Source organism: Dermacentor silvarum, chromosome 4, assembly GCF_013339745.2.
Source record: "Dermacentor silvarum isolate Dsil-2018 chromosome 4, BIME_Dsil_1.4, whole genome shotgun sequence".
Taxonomy (NCBI): Eukaryota; Metazoa; Arthropoda; class Arachnida; order Ixodida; family Ixodidae; genus Dermacentor; species Dermacentor silvarum.
Window position 1 is genome coordinate 186,579,099 of NC_051157.2, and position 22,335 is coordinate 186,601,433.

At 45.8% G+C, this 22,335-nt stretch overlaps 1 protein-coding gene across 1 annotated transcript in view; it reads right to left on the bottom strand.

Annotated features, from left to right (window-relative positions):
- Window positions 1-553: 553 nt before the first annotated feature.
- LOC125945081 (TNF receptor-associated factor 3-like) overlaps window positions 554-22,335 on the bottom strand; it is a 139,265-nt gene continuing 117,483 nt past the window's right edge. Inside the window, exon 2 of the mRNA XM_049666649.1 lies at window positions 554-997. Coding sequence (XP_049522606.1) covers window positions 554-997 — 444 coding nt within the window. The remainder of the gene's footprint in view (window positions 998-22,335) is intronic.

Here is a 22,335-nt window from a genome sequence, read left to right on the forward strand (position 1 = left end):
GAATAACTGCTAGCTCCGCAGCCGCCGATCTCACTAGGTGGCACGCCTTGAAAGTGATGGTGGCTCTCGTTGGGGAAACCATTGCTGCGGACAATCACGGGATCGAGAGTTTCTTATGAACCTGTGTGGATATCTACGTTGACGGCGTATCTCTCAGGCGTCTCATTACTGCAACCTAGACATATTAGATTATTTGTTTAACTCAATTTCGTCAGCTTTTAATATAATTGCATAAATAATTTCATTCACTTTCGCACTGCTTAACAGGCAAGAGCAACCAGTATTTACAGTCCCATTGTTTATCTTTTGTTGGAGCCGGAACCACTAAGTTGGCGAGACCTGTAGTTTGTCAATTTTAGGGAATATCAGCTCCAAAGACACAACAGCGAATCACCAACGCAGTGTTTGAAATTCCGGAAGATGTTCGTCGTTACCTTCGTCCTCTGCTTACGTAGGACGCGAGAACATGCTCTGATTGTCAGCTCACCTACTCGTGACCGGGAACATTCTCCACTGTATCAAAATGAGCATGCGCTGATGTGAGGCCTGCAGTCTAGCCACGCTTGCCGTTCTCATTCTCAAGGTTAGCCGCTTGTTTGGCCCCTTCCAGCTTCCTCATGTCCTCCTCCATAATTTCCAGCTGGGCGCTCAGGCTGCTGACCAACTCCACGATTTCGTTGACCCGAAGCTGAAGCGTCGAGATCCGACCCGCCTCACGAAGGCGTCTCGCTGGCTCGCTGGTTCCGCGCCGAACCCTAGTGACGTCATTAATAGCGATTGCAGCGCCACCTGGTCTTGAGAACTTCTGGGGTGTCGCAGACGACGACCTCTTGCTGCAACCGCCAATGTAGTGGGCAGCCAGCTTAGCATCAACAATAATCTCTCCGCACTGTTGACACGGCAACGCGCGAAAAGCGCATTCCGCCTCGTAGTGTTGCAGAAGCGCCGCCAGAGGGCCGATGAAATCGCAGCCCTGGGGTTCATTCCAGCAGTAAGCCTTAAAGAGAGAGAAAGGGAGAGAGAAAAAGTTGATAGTCACTTAAGTATCGTTACGTGATTTGAAGGCGAAAACATGATGACTTGTCTAAGTTATCACTTTAAATTAAAACTCCACCTTAATCTACCTTGCTCTAATTTATACCAACGTTAATTCACTGTAATCCACCTTCATCCACTTTAATCCACCTTAATCTAATTTTGGGATTGGGCCACGGCGTCCCACCGACGCCATGGCTGTTCACCATGGGATTTCGCAGCGCGATCCGCATTAGAGCCGCAGCAGCTCTAGCGCAAGGAACGTGACGTCATCACCTCGCCCAGTGAGTTATCTCGTCATCCGGTGTTAACGTCGGACGCCGGATTAAAACCTCGCTCGGTTGGTCTCGTCGTGCGCAGCATCGCCGAGGTGGGAGAGAGTGAAATCGACGCATAGGAGAGGAGATGTTGAGAGAGAAAGAGAGAGAAAAAGACAGAGAGCGAGAGAAATGAAGAAATATACTTTCTTGGTGAGGCAGGATTCGAGCCCGGGTACCCACGGTCCGAATGCGAGCGTCAGAACCACTGCGCTATACAACTACTTTGTTTTAAAATGCGAAGCATTTCTTGGGGATAATTTGCTACTTTGACAGTATCTATCTATCTATCTATCTATCTATTCATCTATCCATCTATGTATCTATCTATCTAGCCACCTACGTCTTTGTGCTCTCATAGTCGTTTCGTTAAATTGGTATGTATCAGAATTGGCATACTATGACAAGAGTATATGACATACATAAATGATATGTCATGGCATGTATATCATGACATGCGTCTCATGTAAGTCATGAAACAGCCGTCTACGTCTTGGTGCTATCATGGTTGTTTCGTTAACTTGGTAGGTACCAAAATTTTCATAGTATGATAGGAGTGTATGAAGAATATCATTGATAGCTCATGACATGCGTGTCATGTAGGTCATGACAATGAGTCAACGAAAAAGATTAACACTCAAAAACCATTTATATGGGCTGGGACGTGGGTACTAAGTGAAGGAAACACTAAAGAATGCTGGTATAAGTCATAGTCATCAGCATGACTCAGCAAAAATGACAATGACTGCGAAAAAGCATTAACACTCCAAAACCACTGAAATAGGTTCGCATGTGGGTAATAAATGAAGGGAACACTAAAGGATGATGGTAGAAGTCAGTCATGAGCATGACTCAGCAAAAGTGACAATGACTCAGCGAAAAAGATTAACACTCAAAAGCCACTGAAACGGGTTCTGACTCCGGTACTAAGTGAAGGAAAGACGATGATGGTATGATATGATGGTAGAACTCATAGTCATGAGCATGACTGAGAAAAATGACTGACTCAGCGAAAAAAGATTAACACTCAAAAGCTACTGAAATTGGTTCTGACGTGGGCACTACGGGAAGAAAACACTAAATGTTGATGGTAAAAATCATATTCATGAGCATGGCTCAGCAAAAATGACAATGACTCAGCGAAAAAGATTAACAATCAAAATCTAATGGAATGGGTTCGGATGTGGTACTAAGTGAAGGAAAAAGCTAAAGATTGATGGACGAAATCATAGTCATGAGCATGACTAAGACTTTCACATTAGGTCTCTTAGGTGTAGCTAAAGGAACTCCTGAGGACTCATGACATGAATGTCATGACATGCGTGTCATGTAGGTCATGAAAGAGGCGCCTTCGCCTTAGTACCTTTATGGTCGTTTGGTTAATTTGGCAGGCTCCCCGCACACTGCTTCGCATAACATCGATTCCCACAGGGCGTGGTATCTGCCTTCTTTTTTCTTTATTACATGGAAAACAAAAATTTGGAGGACGATTAAGCTTCGCCTTCAAGAGTGGAACGCGATAGCATTCAAAGATCCTTGACTGTTTCTCACACTTCCCGGCAACTGCAGCTTATGTAACCGTAATGTTTACCGGGAAACGCTGGCAGTGAACGCTGAGCACGAAGGCGCGCTTTCTGGTAGAAACGCGGCCTCTTTCGTGGGCAGGCCTTCTTTTATTGTTTGCACCTTCGATATTTCAGCCTGAGAAGTTTTAGCATAAAATGCATGCGCTGTCGGTGTCTTGTTTCAGGACAATTGTTTGTGGGCTGTCACTCTCAAAATTCCGAAGAATAACTTTGTAAAGAATGCAAGACAAAATGGTAGCAACTATAGTGTTAAAATATATTTGGGAGGGCCTGCGTGGTTGGGGATAACCTTCTCGGCCGTGGGCGGCATTGTTGACGCTGACGTCGGATTTTCTGACACGCGAGGCCCTAAACGCTATCGTGTTAAAACTGAAAATATATTACAGCGCCGGACATACCTACAGACTTAAAGCTCGCGAAAACACACGTCTGTTAAAGAAGTGTACCCAGTATGGCGGAGGTTCCTGCGTAGCGTACACACTTCTTACATAAGCATCACTTTCACGTAAGGATGATCTTGTATATCGCGGGCTTTCGGCATGACGACCGCATATTCTAGATCTTCTAGATCTCCATAGGCTATATAAACGCAGTAAACCCACGCTTGCAGAACATGCATTTATGGGAAACATATGGTGCGGTGATGAAGTTAGGAAATTTGCAGGCGCAAGTTGGAATCAGCTAGCGCAAGGCAGAAGTAATTGGACATCGCAGGAAGAGGCCTTCGTCCTTCAGTGGAAATAAATATACTCTAATGATGATGATGAGGATGTTTGCATTTTACCGTCGGTTGTAACACAACTTGCTAAGGGCGGGAGTAGGAGAAAATGAGAGAGCGTGCGAGAGAGAAAAATAAACAGAAAAAGAGACACAGAGAGAGACAGAAAGAGAAAGAAAAAATATCAACTTCCTTGGCGAGGCTGGATTTGCACCCGGGTACTCACGGTCCGAAGGCGAGCGTCATTCCCACTACGCTACACACCCGCGCTTGCAGAGCGACGCTGTTTCATCAGATTTCACAAGCGTGGAACTGACCAATTTCTTTTTTTGTTTCACGGGGCGTAAAACGTTTCGCCTTACAATATATGTTGTAGGTCAGAAGCACTGTAGGAATCAATGTTATGTCATGGATTTTGGTAGCTAGATGTCCATAAACATTTTAAAAACATTCTTTCGTATGCGTTGCCGGGGAAAATGTATCGCTTCATATACGTGGAGTTCTCTAGTAAGGCAGCTGCACCGAAGATATGAAGTATCTAAGAAAATAATCTTGCTTCGAGTTTTTGCCATAGAGGACAAAAAAATGTGATTGCAGCTGACTTTAGAAGCCACAATTTCCAAGGGTAAAAGTATCTTTGGTATCATTTTACGTTACCATTTCGTGTAGATATAGAAACCTACAGCATTGTTCGCCTCTCGAAGCTACGCTGGGAAACAACTTGCGCTGTTAAAGGGGAACTGAACCACTTTTTATTGAAGTGGACAAAGACATTTCAAGTGAAAATAGGCTACTTCACAAATGCTTTGCCGCAAAAAGTACTTCAATGCGTTCACCATAAGCGGAGTTATTGGCAATCAAACACGGCCTCCGCTGAACTCCCCTTTCTTCAATGCCTTGCACTGCGAAGGCTACGGCAGAATGGGGGTGGGGCCACAACGCTCCGCCTTCAAAATGTCACTGGGGCGCACAGTTCAAATTTCAGTTTTTATGTTAACGTAGACGCCGCGACTTCCGACTTTGGTGCCTACGACGCACTAAATGTAAGCCAAACGCGGTTGTCCACAGCGAGGAGCCAGTGAACTCGTGGCGTCACCCCGCGGCGGCCGCAGTGTAGCCGACCGCAGCGACCAATAGCAGCCGCGTATTGGAATGTGCTTTATTGCGCAATAAAGCACACAGAAGACAGCGAGGATCATGGCCCCTGTTTAAACGAGAGCGTTTGAGAGAAAGGTGACTTGTGGTCCGCTTGCGAGCGCCACGCACCGCCCACGACAGCAAAACTTGGCTCAGATGTTCACAGCAGCGTAAGATACCCGCGGACTATGTTATTTCACAAAGTCCGAGGGGTGCTTCAGGACCCACTTAACGGTGGCACCGAGCTTCTGTGGCCATGTATAGGTTTGTTTACGAAATCAAATAGTTTAGGTATGTTATAGTTAGTCAACCAGAAGCCCAGAAAGAAGCCGCTGCGTGCTTGAGCACCTGAATTGCAGCTCTCTCAATAGGGGTCACAACAAACGAAGCTCACGTGCCCCTAAAAGTCGGCAAACTGAGTGATCAGTACTCTCGACAGTTTTCTCTAAACCTGCAGATAGTATCGATAGTACTCTCAATATATTAATTATATCACTTCACTAGTGCTTCCTGCAATTTGCAGCAAGCTCTAACGATATTACAAAACATTTTGCAGCAAATGACTGCCAGGAATATTCAGTTCATGCTTTTTCTGAAGAGTGCTTGACTTTATCAGCTGCAAACTTAAAGGAGGATTCCGCGGCCTTACATCAACACACGGCCCTTAACTGTCGATGTCGAACTTGTGACCAACCTCGCGATACAGGCGTTGAGACTCGCTATAGGACTTCAAGTTCGCTATACTTAGAAGCCAGAACCGCGAACAAGGCTGACAGTGAAGTGGAGAAAAATTTAAGCCAGTTCCACGCTTTTGAAATCTTATGAAACAGCGGAGCTTTGCAAGCGTGGGTGTATAGCGTGGGTGGGTCACAAGAGGGGAGAAAGAAGAAGACGGCGTTCCGAACGGTCGCGTTTTTTCATGTTCTCCGCTCCAAAGGATTTATCGGCCCCTGGCCGAGGTGCTGCTCAGGCGTCAGCCAGCAGCAATGACTACCGTATTGTGCTACCTCGTCTTCCTACCGGTAAGCTGGTTGTGTACTCCGTTTTCCTGCATGCTGACTTAGCTGGTCGACCGTACAGAGCCCAAGACTTCAGAGACGCCCTTCGGAATGTTATTGACCTAAAGGAAATAAGTTCCATTGGCCAATTTCAGATGTCGCACGTGTGGATGGTGACGTGCAAGTCACCAATGGCAAAATCAAATCTAGTCACGTGCGGGGATTTATCAGTGAAAGGAAGACGCTGCATCGTCATGGACCCTGAGCCCACGGAAGTAAAAATGAAGCTTTTATGGCTACCTGAGCGTTTGGAAGACGCCTACATTCGAGATTCACTCCAGGCTTACAGGAAAGTGAAATATATATCAGCAGAAAGCTGGAGAGTATCGGAGATGGAAGAAATGCGTACTCTAAATCGTGATGTGGTGTTGTCTCTTGCTGACGGAGTAGGTGTGGGTGACGTTCCACATCTACTACCTGTCTGTGGAGTGCAGAGCCTTGTACTGATTCCCGGCAGACCCCCGCTTTGTCTCCGCTGTAACAAGGTTGGCCACATTCGTCGCAACTGCAGAACTCCACGTTGTGAAGACTGCCGGCGCTTTGGCCACACAGCTGAAGAATGTGTGGTAACATACGCCGACAAGTTACGACATAGGACATGACTTCCTGACGAATGCGTGCAAGAACACATAATGGACGCCACAGAGGTTCTCGACGCGACCGGAGATGTTCCTTCTGCCGCGGAGACCAGTTGTGCTGGCAAGTCTCGTCTAGATGTAAAAGACAATGTCATCGCACAACCGCCCAAGGACAAGGAAGGTAGCAAAGCGACAGATGATCAGTCCAAGCAACAGTGCAATGAGGCGCCCGTAATCACACAGCCAGTTCCTGCCCAGCAAGCTAAAGAGGCAGCCGAAAATGAATCATCTGCTTCACCCAAGCTTCTCGACACGTGCCCTGTGCTAGTAGAGGACAGGCGAAGTAACGCGGATACATCAATTCCGAAGCGCCGTGCGACAAACACATCGGAAACAAGCACGGACAGCGACACGACCAGTACCACAAGAAAAGCACGTCGCCGCAAGACATCGAAACACTCAGGAAAGTGCCGACGATCACGGTCCAGGAGGCCTGGTGGGGGTTCGGAGGGAGCCTCACCGTTGCCTTCAAGGACCGACCACATAGATAATTAGGTCCGTATAGTGGTTAGTCACCATGGCGCTGACACAGCAACTTCTCTTCGCAACTTTGAATGTACGGGGCCTTAGGTCTTTGCAGAAACAGGCACAGCTTCGCCGGCTTTTATCTAGGCATCGCCTCGACTTCGTCGCCGTGCAGGAGACGAAGATTGAGAGTGATGACGAAACAGAAAGGGCCTTGCGACCTTTTCTGTGTTAATATAATGTCTGCGTTTCACACGCCCTTGGTTTATCCGCAGGCTGCTTCCTGTTTCTGAAAAAGAGCCTACTTTGTTCAGCATTTAGTTACCATGTGGACGCTGAAGGCCGATACATATACTGCGATTTTGTGTTGCAGGGTGTGCCATGGCGAATAGTTAACCTCTACGCATTTAATGACGCTGTCAAACGAATTCTTTTATTTGATACTGTGTCTAATCTACTGGACTGTGAACGCTGCATTGTGTTAATGGGAGATTTCAATTGTGTATGTGATCCGAGTGATCGAAGTGGGATTAACATTCAGCGAGACAGGAGTCGTGAAGTTTTGTCTAACGTGATAGAGAATGCAGGGCTCATAGATATAGGAGCGTCGGGACAGGGTTCTTGCTCTTATACACGAATTCAAGGTCACTCTTACGCCCGCCTTGATCGAATTTATGTCTCTTCATCACTCCTCTCCCGAGGACTGTCTTGTAGTACTATCCCAGTTTCGTTCTCTGATCATTGTATGGTTATCGCAAAAATTGGTGAGAAATCTGTAACCAATTTCCGACCACAGTGGGCACTCTGGAAACTTAACTCTGAGCTCCTAAATGATCAGGAATTTCTCAATCGTGTGCGTATGGCCCTAACAACTTGTTTTTCTACAGACTTGCCATTATTTGCTGCTTGGGAACTCTTTAAGCAAGAGGTTCGCACAGTGGCTATAGAAATTGGGTCGGTGAAATCATTTTATAGAAAAAATGAAGAAAAAATGCTCCTCAAGAGCCTAAGTAGCATTTACGAGATGGAATGCGAAATGCCAGGCACTTACATAGAAGATATGGAAAATATTAAATGTGAGTTACAAAAGTATGACGCACTACGTTACCGAGGTGCGCGAGTTCGATCTCGAAACAGCCGTGCTTTGCACTCTGAACAGCCAACACGTCAAGCTTTACTTGATGAGCGACGTCACGGTACTTCAAAAGTAATTTCGGAAATCTACTCCAAAGGTAGTCTTGTAACAAATACGAATGACATAATTTCACAATTTGAAAGTTACTACAATGCTTTGTTCAGTGCACCTCCCGAAGATCATGATGCAAAAGTCTTAGAGAGTTTTGTGTCTCTAGTAAAACCTTTACAGAATGAGGAGTGTGCATTCATCAGTGGTACTGTTACCATTCAAGAAATTGAGCAAGCTATTGATCAGCTGCCTTTATCGAAAACTCCCGGCCCTGATGGACTTTCAAGCGAATTTTACAAAGCGTTCAAAGGGATTATCAGTTCCATATTATTGGATATATTTATTACAAGTTTAGAGGTGGACGCCCTTCCACAATCTTTTTGCAAAAACCACACAGTTTTAATCCCAAAAAGCTCAGATAAGGAAAAACTGCGTTCTGTTGAAAGCTACAGACCAATCACGCTGTCAAACGTTGATTATAAAATCTTTGCAAAAGTTTTATCTAATAGATTACAATTTGCGATGTCGATTCTCATTGGTTCCCATCAGACGTGCGGAATTAGAGGCCGATCAATTCAGACCAACATACATATCGCCCGTACACTTCTTGAGTACTGTTACGGTTCCACTGAGCAGCTTGCAATGCTCCAAGTAGACCTTGCTAAAGCTTTCGATCGAGTCAGTCATTCCTATTTATTTTCTCTTCTGGAACACGCCAATGTTGGCTCCATTGTGCTTAAAGGAGTTAGGCTTTGCTACACCCATTGTTCTACTCGTTTAATTATTAATGGCCATCTGTCCAAACCCCTTGCTATCTCCTCTTCGGTAAAACAAGGATGCCCGATGTCCCCACTACTCTTCGCCCTTTACCTGGAACCACTATGCTTAAGCGTAATTCAGTCAAGTTCCATCCATGGCTTCAACATACTGGGTAATGAGGTTAAAGTGTTAGCTTACGCAGATGATCTAGCGTTTTTCTGCACAGATAAGCCCAGTGTTGAAAAGGTTGTAGCTACAATAGCGAAATTTGGCAGCGTATCAGAAGCACAAATAAACTCCTCGAAAAGCTTAGGCTTATGGTTCGGCTCCTGGTGTTATAAGCCAGAACAGTTTGCAGGCATTAAGTGGACTCATGTTCCGCCAACGTATCTTGGCGTGCCGCTAGACGCATATAAATTAAGCGCGCACTATTGCAAAGAACGGGTTTCAGCTTTGCAAAGTTACGCTCAGACATTCGTTCCATACCGACTTTCTATTTTCGGAAGGGCTAAAGCCTGCAATAAGTTTTTAGCAACTAAAATTTACTACGTATTGCAAGTTATTCACTGTGCCAGGCTTTACATCCAACGCTTTCACCGAATTTTTGCAACTTTCATATGGTCTTCCACTTTCGAGCCCATGAGGAGAGACAATGTTTTTAGACCAGTTAGTGAGGGTGGGCTCGGCTTAGTGCATCTTTACGTGCGGCAAATAGTGTCCCGTTTCTTCTTTTTTCGCGATCCTTCACATCCTATAATTCGGTCATTCATGCAAGTCACACTTGTTGATGCCTTACCTGATTTAGTTGTTTCATCAAATTTTTCTTCGCCTTTATGCTTGTTGGGGTTCATTCAGGAGGTTTATTTGGTGGTTCGTTTCCTGACAGTTCGGTTTTCTACTGAATACTTGTACTCCGTGTCGCGTAAAAAGTTATACAAAGATTTACTGTCCATGCTTTTTCCACCTCCATTTTACCGATCACTATACATTGAATGGCCAGGCCACGATGTACTAAAACGAGTTCGTAAAATGCATATATCCCCATGCTGCAAAACATTCTTTTACAAACTTCATAGTGAAACTTTACCGGTAAAAACATGGCTACAGAAAAAGGGTATATTTGTGACTTCTGTTAATTTTCGTCTTTGTGATGTGCCAGAGACAATTGAACACTGTTTTATTGATTGCAAAGATGCCATTCTATTTTGGGACATCCTCCAACGGACTCTAAAGAAAGACCTTGAAATCAACCCCCATACAGTGCGATATCTGCTGCCGACCCATGATGACAGTGTACCTTTCGACGTGTTCTTTCTCATGGGAATGCACAGTCTGTGGAAGACGCGAATGATGGACCGCAACGCCGAACCGGTTGTACCCACAAGAGTAAATTTCATCCAGATGACTGTGCACCTAAAGAATGTTTATGGTGGACTTGATGTTCAACCGGACTGGTACCCCATTTTGGTGAGGTGCTTAGCCTTACCACCCTTTTAAAGCGGAACAGTGCTTCTTCTGTTTTTCTGTGTGTGACTCATTGTACCCACCTTTCTATGACTATGCACAATTAGTGAATGTTTTATTGGATGACATGTTAATGTATTAAATACCATGAAAGAAAAAAAAAGCGTGGGTGTATAGCGCAGTGGTTATGACGCTCGCCTTCGGACCATGAGTAGCCGGGTTCAAATCCCGCCTCTCACTCATTTCTTTTTCTCTCTCTCTTCCATGTGCGTCTCTCTGTAGGTATCATTTTCTTTTTCTCTCGCCCATAGCAAGTTGTCTTACAATCGTCGGTACAATGCAACCAAATGGTTCCCATAAATGCATGTTCTGCAAGCGTGGGAGTATAGCGCAGTGTGTATGACGCTCGCCTTCAGATCGTGACTACCCGGTTATGACACACGCCTTTCCAGGAAAGTTTATTTTGTTTTATTTATTTCTTTATTTCCTCTCTCCACTTTGATCACAACTGCGAACACCATCGCTCCGTAGGGATCGACCACGACCTTAAACAGCTCCGCTGTTAAAATATGACGAATCAAGCCCGGTTGCTATCCAAGAATGCATTTAGCATGCTTTGGGAGGTTGTTATTTGTGTCACTATTTTGCACTATGTGTTATGGCTGGCACTCTCCTTACCAGCGTGCCTTCTCCGTACGTGAGAGCGAGTCGGTACTTCGAGCGCTACTTCCTAAGGACCATTCCGCAACTACATGCAGCGTCTCAAATGACAGCGCCTAAAACTACTAGCAGACGCGAGAGAAGAATGCAAGAACGCTCTTCTTATTCCTGATACCACCGTGTGGTAGGATACCATCATGTGGTTCTTATCGCTTTGTTAGATCGCACTCTCTTATCGGGCCCACGGATACGGTTAGAAAGGCACAAGAAATTGTGGTTAGTTCAGAAAAAATGCTAAACGTATTAAAAAAGCAGGAAGCCGAGCCCGCCCCGCCGAAGCGCAGTGACAGGCGCGTCAGTGATTATCACCAAGAAGGGGCCGCCACACCACACACTGATGCGGCGGCGGGAAAGCCGATAAACAGCTAGTAAATGGTGATTTTGGGGCACTGGTGGAGGTCATGTCACTGCGAGAGGAACAGCTTTCAAAGGCGACGACGTGAGATAGCGTCTAGTTGTCTTCGATGGAGAATCGATTGTGCGCAAAGTTGAACCAGTGATAGGAGAGAGAGAGCACGCGCGGATCAGCGAGTCCATGCAGATTAGCGTGCTTGCCGGGAAAACAAGCGGTGGGGACTGTGACAGTGAAAGCCAGGGTACTATCGACTAAAAAAGTTTACGGACCATGAGATCTCAGAAAACTCTAAATATCCGAGCAGCATTTAAAAGTAGCCAGTAAAACCGTACAACACAATGTTGTTCGCATATACCAGTAGAGGCTGGAAATGGGAACACCAGGCTGTGTTTTCAGGCTGGCGGGATATTCAGCTTTCTGTCACAGTTTTGGTCGATAGTACATGTGTGGAACAAAATGGAGGAGCGGAACCTACTGGTGCTAGTAGGGTTAAAGGCAGGCGTCCTTGCATTTCGCCCCCATCGAAGTGCGGCTGCAGCGGTAGGGATTTGGTCCGCGGCCCGCTGCTTAGCAGCGCAATCTCATAGCCTCTCTAAGGCTATGACATTGCGTTATATATCTACGAAAAATCGTCTAAGCGCTTTATAGCATACACACTCCTACAAATAAACATCTTTTTCGCTGGCTGGCGTCTGTGTCATTTGCATCGAAATGAAGTTGCCGCTGCGAAGGGGTCGCCTCAATCTTTCGGCTAGACCTCTCTCTCGTTTGCTCTAAACGTGCGCACAGGAAAATACTTTCGTGGTGCGTACAATTTATCGTCACATTTGGGTGCACTGTTTGCTTGTTTCGTTAAGAATGAATTGCGACGAGGCGCGTCGCTTATGGCGGCGTCTATCAGGAAGTGAACATATTGCTAAAAATAGAGCTACTATATATATATATATATATATATATATATATATATATTACAGAGAAAGGAAACATGGCGCCATCTACATTTACTACGGTCAAACAAGGCGCGAGTTGTGTTTCGCCCGTAGCGTATACTTTCACCTTAACAGTTACAGGTGACCCACGGTTCTGTCGCAGGAATTTCTTTTTTTTTCTGCTCGACACTGCCGTAAGCAACGCGTACAAGCTAGCAATACACCCAGACAAATTCTTACAATGCATCCGCTGCCACACTTAAATTCGAATGAGCCAGTGTTTTAACCGGAAGAAGAGTCATGTACAGTCGAGAACAAGACTAGACACCATGGCATCAGCAAAAAAAAAAAAAAGAAAGGTTTCTTGTAGCACAGCCGTGCATCGTGAACTCTAAGGTGAACATCGTGAAAAATCTAAGGACTAACGTTAAGAGACAGGAAGAGAGCGGTGTGGATCAGCGAACAAACGGGGATAGCCGATATTCTAGTTCACATTAAGCGGAAGAAATGGAGCTGGGCAGGACATGTAATGCGTAAGATGGATAACCGATGGACCATTAGGGTTACAGAATGGATACCAAGAGAAGGTAAGCGCAGTCGAGGTCAGCAGAAAACCAGATGGGATGATGAAGTTAGGAAATTTGCAGGCGCAAGTTGCAATACGTTAGCGCAAGACAGGGGTAATTAGAGATCGCAGGGAGAGGCCTTCGTCCTGCAGTGAACCTGAAATATAGGCTGATGATGATGATGACGATGAAGGTGCCGTAGCGAAGGGGACACTTCCCTCTTTCGGCTAAACCTCTGGGTCGTTCGCGCTAAACGTTCGCACAGGAAAACACTTTCGTGGTGCCTACAATCTATTGTCACATTTGGGTGCACTGTTTGCATGTTTCGTGAAGAATAAATTAGGACAATGTGCGTCGCTTATGGCGGCGTCTCTTAGGAAGTATATACATATATGTATATATATATATATATATATAGGTTACACAGAAAGGAAGCATGGCGCCGTCTACATTTACTACGGTCAAACAAGGCGCGAGTTGTGTTTCGCCCGTAGCGTATACTTTCATCTTACCAGTGACAGGTGGCCCCATGGTTCTGTCGCAGAAATTTCTTTTTTTTTATTTCCTGCTAGGCACCGCCGTAAGCAACGCGTACAAGCAAGCAATACACCCAGACAAATTCTTACAATACATCCGCTGCCACACTTAAATTCGAATGGGCCAGTGTTTTAACCGGAAGAGTCATGTACAGTCGAGAACAAAGAACAAAAGACTAGAGACCACGGCATCAGCAAAAAAAAAAGAAAGGTTTCTTGTAGCACAGTCGTGCATCGTGAACTTGCATTAATGCATGACGCTGGTCAAACAGGCGCACGTAGACAGCACCTTTTGAACTCAGCCTTTATACTAGGATAAGAAGAAGAAATATTTTAGCTGCACCTCTGGTCACCAGACTTTTGCTCTCGACAGTCGCGATCTTTTTGAGCGTGAACACGGGAGCGCGTGGCTTTCCGTATTGCCAGCGCAGTCTAGCAGGAACACCTAAAAGCAGTGCGCATGCGCAGTGCGTCCGGCGTGCGAGTATTCTACCTTCGCGCTCATTGCGTCACGCAATAACGAGCATGTCGTCTGCTGCACACGTACCGCAATAAGGGAGCCGTAGGCTTCGAGAACAATAACAATGTTGAACTTGCAATCACGTTTTCCACACGATGAATTAATAAACTTGAAACTATGTTATCTTTTGGCGACGTTCCCAAGATCATTGTTCGTCTGTAGCTAGGCTATTTCCAATCATGCGTATTATACTTGTGGGCGTAATGTAATAGTGACCCCCTGTCTTGGAGGAAGCTATATACAGGGTGTTTCAGCGAACGCTCTCAGAAAGTTTAAAAAATTGCCTGTGGCAGATAGCACAATTCTAGTCCATGAGGTGGTCGTCTAGATGATGCGGACATTACTTGCAAAAAAAAAGAATTGAAATGCATAATCGAATAATAAACAAAAATTCCTTAGGTATTTACCTAATTACCTGCTAACTAATCCCCTGCGGCTGCTTCCTCTGTCTCTCGTCGCGCAGAACGTCGCTGGCATGAGGCGTCCTTGATTTCTCAGCAATATCGTCCAAATCATGCCAGACTACAGCCAAAATGCAAACGTAGAAACTGTACAAAAAAAGAAAGCCCGCACCTATTTACTCGCCAACTCAAAAACAGTATTTGCCGTGCAAAACGCGAAGGGCCACTCAGCTGCGTTCAATTGGACATTAATGCTTTCGCGTTCACAACTTATAAGGCGTGCTTAGGTTCCCTCGGATTTTTGGTTACAGTCATAATGCGGTCACCGTAGACGAAGAGAAAAACAGCTAGCAGACGACAAGCGAGCGCTCCGCTGACATGAAGCGCGCGAAGGGAAGGTACTCTCGCCGCGCAAATGCACAGATATTGTGAGGCGCCTCGTAACAGCGCTGGTAGTACAGAAAGCCACGCGCCCCATGTGTTCGCGCTCAAAAAGATCGCCGACTGTACACCTGGTGTTCACCAACAGTTTGTACTTTGCCTGCTGCACCACATCCCTGTTTTACGAAGTAGCCGCCTAGCTGGGGGCAGCTGTGTGAAGTTGGGGGCTCCCGGTCCTAATAGCCTAGGTACTCAATTAGGGCATGCTATGGAACCTTTAATAACATCTCTATAACAGCTTCAGAGGGCAAGAAACATTCTCGCATGAACGCACGCATTGGCACACAACGAACACCCAAGAAAGGTCCCTCTTTTTTTTTCATGGAGGCATGTTTTCCTGCCCTGAGGAGCTGCTACTAAGAAGCTCTACCAACTAGCCCAGCTGAAAGTTCTTCTAATGTATAATTGCGGCAATTAAATTGGGATTATTTTCGTTATTATACCTTATTTGTTGAAGCCACTCAAGGAGTCATCAAAAAGAAGTGAGACTAGCAGAGGCGGCAAATCGGGTGCAAAGGAGGGAATAAAAGTAAGTACGCGGATATTTACACACTCCAACTCAGAAATCGGACGAGGGAATTGGTGCGATAATGTGTCATTTCAAATACATAAATTACAACCGAGCCCATGCGCGCTTCTCGTGTCCTGTACAGCGAAGCACGCACACTCGCTGCCGAGTGCTTCTTTGCTGTGCCACCTGTGACCGATTGTGTATCTGTGCTCTTTTCTTTCTCTATCTCTATTTTCCTGTCACTTTACCTCCCTCTCCCCTCTCTCCCCAGCGTAGGGTAGCAAACTGGATCTTCCCATCTGGTTAACCTCCCTGCCTATCCCCTTTCTTCTTCTTCTCTCTCTCTCTCTCTCTCTCTCTCTAAGCCTCGGTAAATGAACGCGAAGGCCACTACTTACATCCTCTCGTCTGTCTGCGAGCATCTTGTTTCGTGGTGGTATACTGCATTGTTGGTGAAAGCCGGTGCGAAACAGTTGTTTTGGTACTCATCCCATGCAGGCCTCGCACCTTTTGTGCTGAAGCCTTTTTCTTTCCTATTGCGCATCATTCGGCGCAGCCCGGAATATCTGCTCACCCGGGAACGGGCACGCTCAGCCCATTCCTTAGCTCAGAAGCGTCGTTCGCAGTAAAAGCAAGAAACTATCGGACTCATTATGCGCCCCTTACTGAATATAGCATTATAATAAACAACATTTCTGGTCACAAAACGCCCCCGTAGTTTGCACATTGCGACTACACAAACACCCAGAACGCAAGCCTGATAACCTCGTTGGTAAGGCGATGACAGATGGAGGATTTTCACCTTCAGGTCCTGCTTCTTACTGGCCGGAAACTGCACCTCCTGGCATTCATCCTTGCGAAAGGGCTCGCCGTCCAGCGGACACACGCCACCTCCACCCCGGACGACACAGCCAGCTTGGCATCGCCCGCACAAGCCGTGCGAACAGGGAAGCGTGACTGTCTTGCTTGGAAGAACGTGGCACACACTGCAGGCGTAACGATTCAAAGTGACCTCGTCGGCGAATCGTGTCGGGCGCCAATTGACACCCCTGACAGAGCCGGTAACTCGGTGCAACGCTCGGCGTTCGAGATGGCGCGTGGCAGCCATCAGTGGTAGCGACTGAGAGGCGTACTGCTGAGGCTTCAGCGAGCGTCAGTATGGCGTCCTCGCGTTTGCTATCATGCGAGATCGGATAACGTCGTCAGATAGCACGGACATAGGGGTCAGTGGCCGTGGAAGCGGCGTAGGACGCGCCTGTAGAGTTTTTACTCTATGCGTACAGCAAAGACGATTCCAACAATCTGTTTCCTTGAAGTATTTGCTTCTGCTCTATCACACTTACTTTGTGTGTGCTTTGTGGCCCAAAGATGGCTGGCTGTACGGGTTGTATGAATCGTGTACAGACATCTGAATTGTGTGAATCATGTAGACGGGTGTGGCTATCGTATAGGCCCGAGCTTTATGCGTGTGTTTGTTCTTCCCCTGCGTGCATGTACCAGATGGGCCGCACCAAAAAGCCTTAATGGTGACATATCAGCAAGCCCAAATCTCAACACTGTGCGGCTGCTAGGGGGCCGGTCGCACAAAGATTATTGTTATTCTAAGTGCGCATAGTGATAGCTGTTTGGATTTCTTTTTTCGTGCCCATCTTCACTGCCTAATCGGGTTTTCTCGAGGTCCCCTGCAGACTTCGCGGTAACCATGTAATCGCCCGAGGCGGATCCACAAATAACTCCTACAATCATTTTCCACATGGAGGAAGCAAAAATAAATGTGGCAGAATCAGTGTCTCAGTGAATGTCGACGTTAATGCGATTAGCATGGAAGCACGGTAGGAACACACCTCAGTGTCATATTATTCACTTCTGTGACGAATTATGTAGTCATTCGCCACTCTTCTAAATAAGCCAGGAACTGGAAACATCAGCCGTACATTGTCCTTAACAACACCCCATTTTCACCGAACTTAAACCTGGTATCATTGCATTTGTTTTAGGACTCTGGGAATGTGCACGGATCACGATAATATGACACTCTAACGCTCGAAGTGACGTTTAACAGTCTGTAGATAGCTACACAGAAAGAATGTTTATTCTTCGTCACTAACAACATGATTCCTACTTCAACGAGTTATATAAACAACATGCCTCGCATAGTTAAACGAGGAGACTTGGAAAAGCAACTCCCGCCTCCCGTAACACATAAAGATTGCCCGAAGACGAGTATTTAGTAATTCTTTTCAAAACACATAATTAACTTACAAAACTTAAACTTACCGTACACGGCATCCATAAAGTGCCCCTATTTTCTCTCAATATGAAATGTTTGCCGTTTCTGGTCCTCCCAGGGAATCGGGAAGCCTTTGTAAGCTGTTCGTATAACGCATGCCAAAGCGAGCGTTTATCAATTTGCCATTTTTTCAAAAGCTCCGTGCATATGGCCCCTAGCAGTCCCCTCATTTCCTCAATATGATAAACTGCGTGAGTGAGCTGGTGTTTTTCATAAACCCTAGAAAAGAGGCACGCAGCGTTTTTGGTCACATCTAGGCGTTTCTGCCGTTTTAGTCAAAATGTTTCTAACTCTTCAAGAGGGGAATAGGGAAGTCACGTTCTCACATTGGCTGAACGACCGAGCTTGAACGTTGTTATCAGCGCTGTATAAGTAGATTACCTTGTGTTCGCGAACACTGACGAACAGTGGAATAGGCAGACAGCAGACGGCAAGGGTCACCCTAAAAATGTTTGACGTATGCCCCCTTCCCACGTAACAGCGACTCAGGAGACGGGCCTGGGACTGGTTGCCAAAGTGGTGACATGGTATTTGCGACTTTGTGCTTGCGTGCGAAGGGGGAGGGGGGGGGGGGGCAAACATCCAGCATGGTACCCTAAATAGATTGTGTCCGTTGTACTTTTGGTAACAGTGCAAAATCAAAACGCACAAAAAGGAAGAAAAACACAACACCGTGCTTACTCACAACTGATATTTTATTCAGCAAGTTCACACACATTATAGGAACCGAAGTCCAAAAAACCCATACATGGTGAAGCGGTGCAAACACCTGACGAAGCCACTTGCTACTTTTCTCTGTGAAAATAAGTTACGTGTTTTAGTAGCCGACCAAGAAGGGTTTTTCGTGATTATGGACTCCGAAATGTTCTGCGAAACAGCAGAGGCAGCACTTAACATGAATTATAGAGCAGTTCAGGTAAGAAGTGGGAACTTAAAAGAAAAAAAAAAAACAAGCCCATTCTCTGTCACAGAAGCTGAATTTGAAGCGTTTAGCTGCTGGTGTAAATAACGCTAAAGAACAGAAATTGCAATTTCTCTTTTCAGTAGAATCGCACAACGTCGCAATGCCGTTCCCAGCCATGGTGCCTGAAAAGGGAAGCTGTCCGTTCAATGTGTCGAGGTACCTGCAGAAAAAAGCTTGTGCGCCTCAAGGTTGTTGACCGATTCGGAGTTGCAAATTATGATTCACTTTGCAAGCACTTGGAAAGTAAAGTGACCAACATTTAAAGTACCTTCAGTGTAGACTTAGAAGACCTGTACTACTTCTCTACCGCATGCTCAGGTTCTCAAGTGCATTAAAGTGTGCATAATTTGCGACAATGATGAACAAGACTTCATAGATGGGTGCGGTATTTCGATAGAAGCCTTTCTCGAGTTGTCTTTTTATTGGATTCTACGTTTGTTTCAAGGCGGAGTGATGTCTTTGTACAACAATATGGCGTTTTCATAGGTTCGTATGTCGGACCTATTATCAGTGGCATTGCTCTGGGATTTACTGAAAGACTAGAGCGGGATTTTCGGGGAGCATTCTTTCGGTGTTTTACATTACGTTAATTACTTTTTGGCTTTTCGCGATAGTGATGTTAATGCCGCGGTTGTAGACAGTCTGATGAATGTTTTTAAAGAATACGGTACGGGCCTGGCCTTCATGTTCGAGGTTCCAATAAGCAACTTCAGTACCTTGACATTCGTTTACCATTTGGTGAACGCTATCCTTGCTGGTAGTATGAACCTAGATTTGTGAAACCAATCCTCAGCCCTTATTTGGGCCACTTTAAGACTATAATGAGGGCAGTAGCAATTACACTACGGAATGCAGCACTAAAGAAATCCATGTTTACATATGTCGAAGCCAGCCATAAACATTATTGCACAGATTAAGCGTTTAGTTGACGCTGGATTTCCGAGCACTTACCTCTTTTTGTGAAGGTATGGTTTCCAGCATTAAGCGGGCACATAAGAAACTTCAATGTGATCGCTAAGCGAAGTAAAAAAAAATTACCTGCGGTAATTCCGCACATACACAAAATACCACACGGCGCTGATGTATTATTTTCCACAAGAAATAAAGTAAGACATCTGCTCTAGTGCAGACAAAATTCTAACAGATAAGCAGACAATGGGGAGATGTGGAGTAAACCATGTCATTAAATGCATCGCATGTGCAAAAGGACTTGTGAGTGTAATTCCTGTGTCGTGTGGTAATAAATATGTTGTCCAAATGAAGCGCTGCGTTAATGCTTGTCTTAGAGAGCATGAGTTATCTATAGGAAGGCCTGCGCCACTGCATCTTCCTTTACATTGCAAGTCATCTGGATGTGTTGAAATTTCTGTTGTCTTCAAATCCGTGAGCCCGATGGCAAGATAAATAGCAGAAGCATACAACATAAAGATTAGAGGGGGCACATGTATAAGTGAAGCATCGGGCGTTCTTCACAAGAAAGAATTTCGCCGTTTACATCAGTCCTGATAACTAAACCACCGAAGCGTACCATGCGTCCTGCGCATGTCTGGGATTTTGGGACTTCGGTTCCTATATATGTGTGTGAACTTCCGGAATAAAAAAAAAATTTGCCGCGTATCTGCGTGCTTCGCTGCAAATGTCGTCGAAAGACGATAGTCTTCTGCCGGCCGTACTACATGAGTGCTGGTCTGATCCGCGGCCACCCGTGATGCTGTTCTCGTACCATTTCCGTCCTGGCATGAAGGTTTGTTTGAACAGATTTCATTTTACCGCATTATTTCATCAAGCGGCCATTTATGTTTTGCCCTGCCTCAGACAGCGCTTCCTTTCTTTATGTTCAATCGGCCGCATCTGGCTGGCATTGATAAAATTGAGGAGGCGCTGCGTGAGACATGGACGCCATCTGGCAATACATCGGGAAACATGAGCTTGTGCAGAGGGTTTCCTTCCTCCATGGCAGAGGGCGCTCGTCGGCGCGCAGTCGGGGAACGTCGTTCGTCGGCGCGCATAGCATGGCATTTTCAGCGCAGCTTAAGGAACTAGGGTCTTTAGAGTTACGTATCTATGTATTTTCTATTAAAGGAACACACCTCCTAATACTTACCTAGTGATGTTGAGCCTCAGATATGCGTAATATTTACTTTGTGATCGATAACGTTCACAAGTATGAACAGCCGTACCAGTTTAAGTAGTGTGGGCGGTAAGCAAGTGGTCCAACTTTGGCCGGGTGGCTGAATCGGGTGACAGACAGAAAAACAGACAGACAGACAGACAGACAGACAGACAGACAGACCAAATTTTCAGCGTTTAAGTTCCCCAAGAAAGACTATCGTCTTTAATATCAGTTGAGAGTCAGCGCCGTGTTTTTCTTCTTTGTTGTGCGACGGGTTGCTTTTGCGCTGTTAGTGAAAGTCCGATAAATCCTAACCAACTCGCCCACCTTGCTATCTTGCTCCAGCATAGATGGTGTCCATGACCATCTATGACGTGACGACCATGACGTGTTCCTGGCTCCTGGAATCGCTTCGGCGCTTGCAGTGTGCAAATAAATTGGCCTTCGGGATAGGCCTACGATATTACGAAGGAGCCGTTGCTATAAAATTATTGTTTGTATATGGTCTCCTCGATCCGGGTGTACTTAGTAAGCTAATTTAGTGAAGTGCCGCGGGAGTGCTGCGTCAGTTCAGAAAGTTAGAGTGCAGTGCGTACACTATAGCGCTGTGTGTTTATTTCCAAAATGAATCTAAAAACTCAAGCCTTGTCGTTTGCTAGCTATAGACGATTTTATATTCGATTCATGAGCGCCACCATCTTGAGCTGTTACACAATTTCTTAGTTTTATGAGGAGTTAAGTCACGTAAGATGGACATGGCCAACGCACTTATACAACTATTTTCATGCTTGCGAATCGACTGTAGTACCGTAAACTTCGTTGTTAAAGACAGAAAAGAGAAGCGTTATCAGCCCAACATGGCGGCACCTAAATGCCTCCGTAAAATGTTCTATAGGAACGTTTAGCGAATCGTTGGCATCTTTATGGCCGCAGCGCATTCCCATATCACCATAGCCTTTTCAGGGCAATCTCTGCCTTGGAGCTGCTGCCCGCCGTTCGATAATCATTCTGCTGCGCACACACACAAGGTCGCGCTCTGCAGCGGCCGGCGTCTGTTTGGGCGTGTCACTGCTGCTTGCTGGTCTGCGGCTAGTTGCCACTTCTTGAACCCGTGCTACCATTAGGGGAAGCAGAAAACAGTGCCCGATTATTTGATCTAAATCAGCAAGACAAAAAAATACAGAACCCTTCCACTATGTCAAGATGGAAGACCAGCGAAGCTGTACTTGTTGATAACTATATTAAGTTATATATGGTTAAGTGTTATAGTGATTTAACAAACCAACATACACATAACTTCGTTGTTGTTATCGTCTTTTATTTTCTCTTTATAATAGTTACCATCGTAACTATTAATTGCGTTGTGGTCACTGTGATATACTGCAATTGGTTGCCGATGCTTTCGCTCCCACTCCCACTTCTGTTCACGAAGGCGATCCTCACAGGCCCGCTGTTCTTCATCGGTACGTCACAGAGCGGCTATCCGACGTTAGGGATCCTCCGAACGATACGCGTTCGGCTACACCGGCCTTACATCACCTTCGCGGCCATTGACGCTGTTGCTCACGCCGGCGCTCTTTCCTTGCACGTTGTTGTTCCTCAGTACGGACTACGCGCATCCTCGCC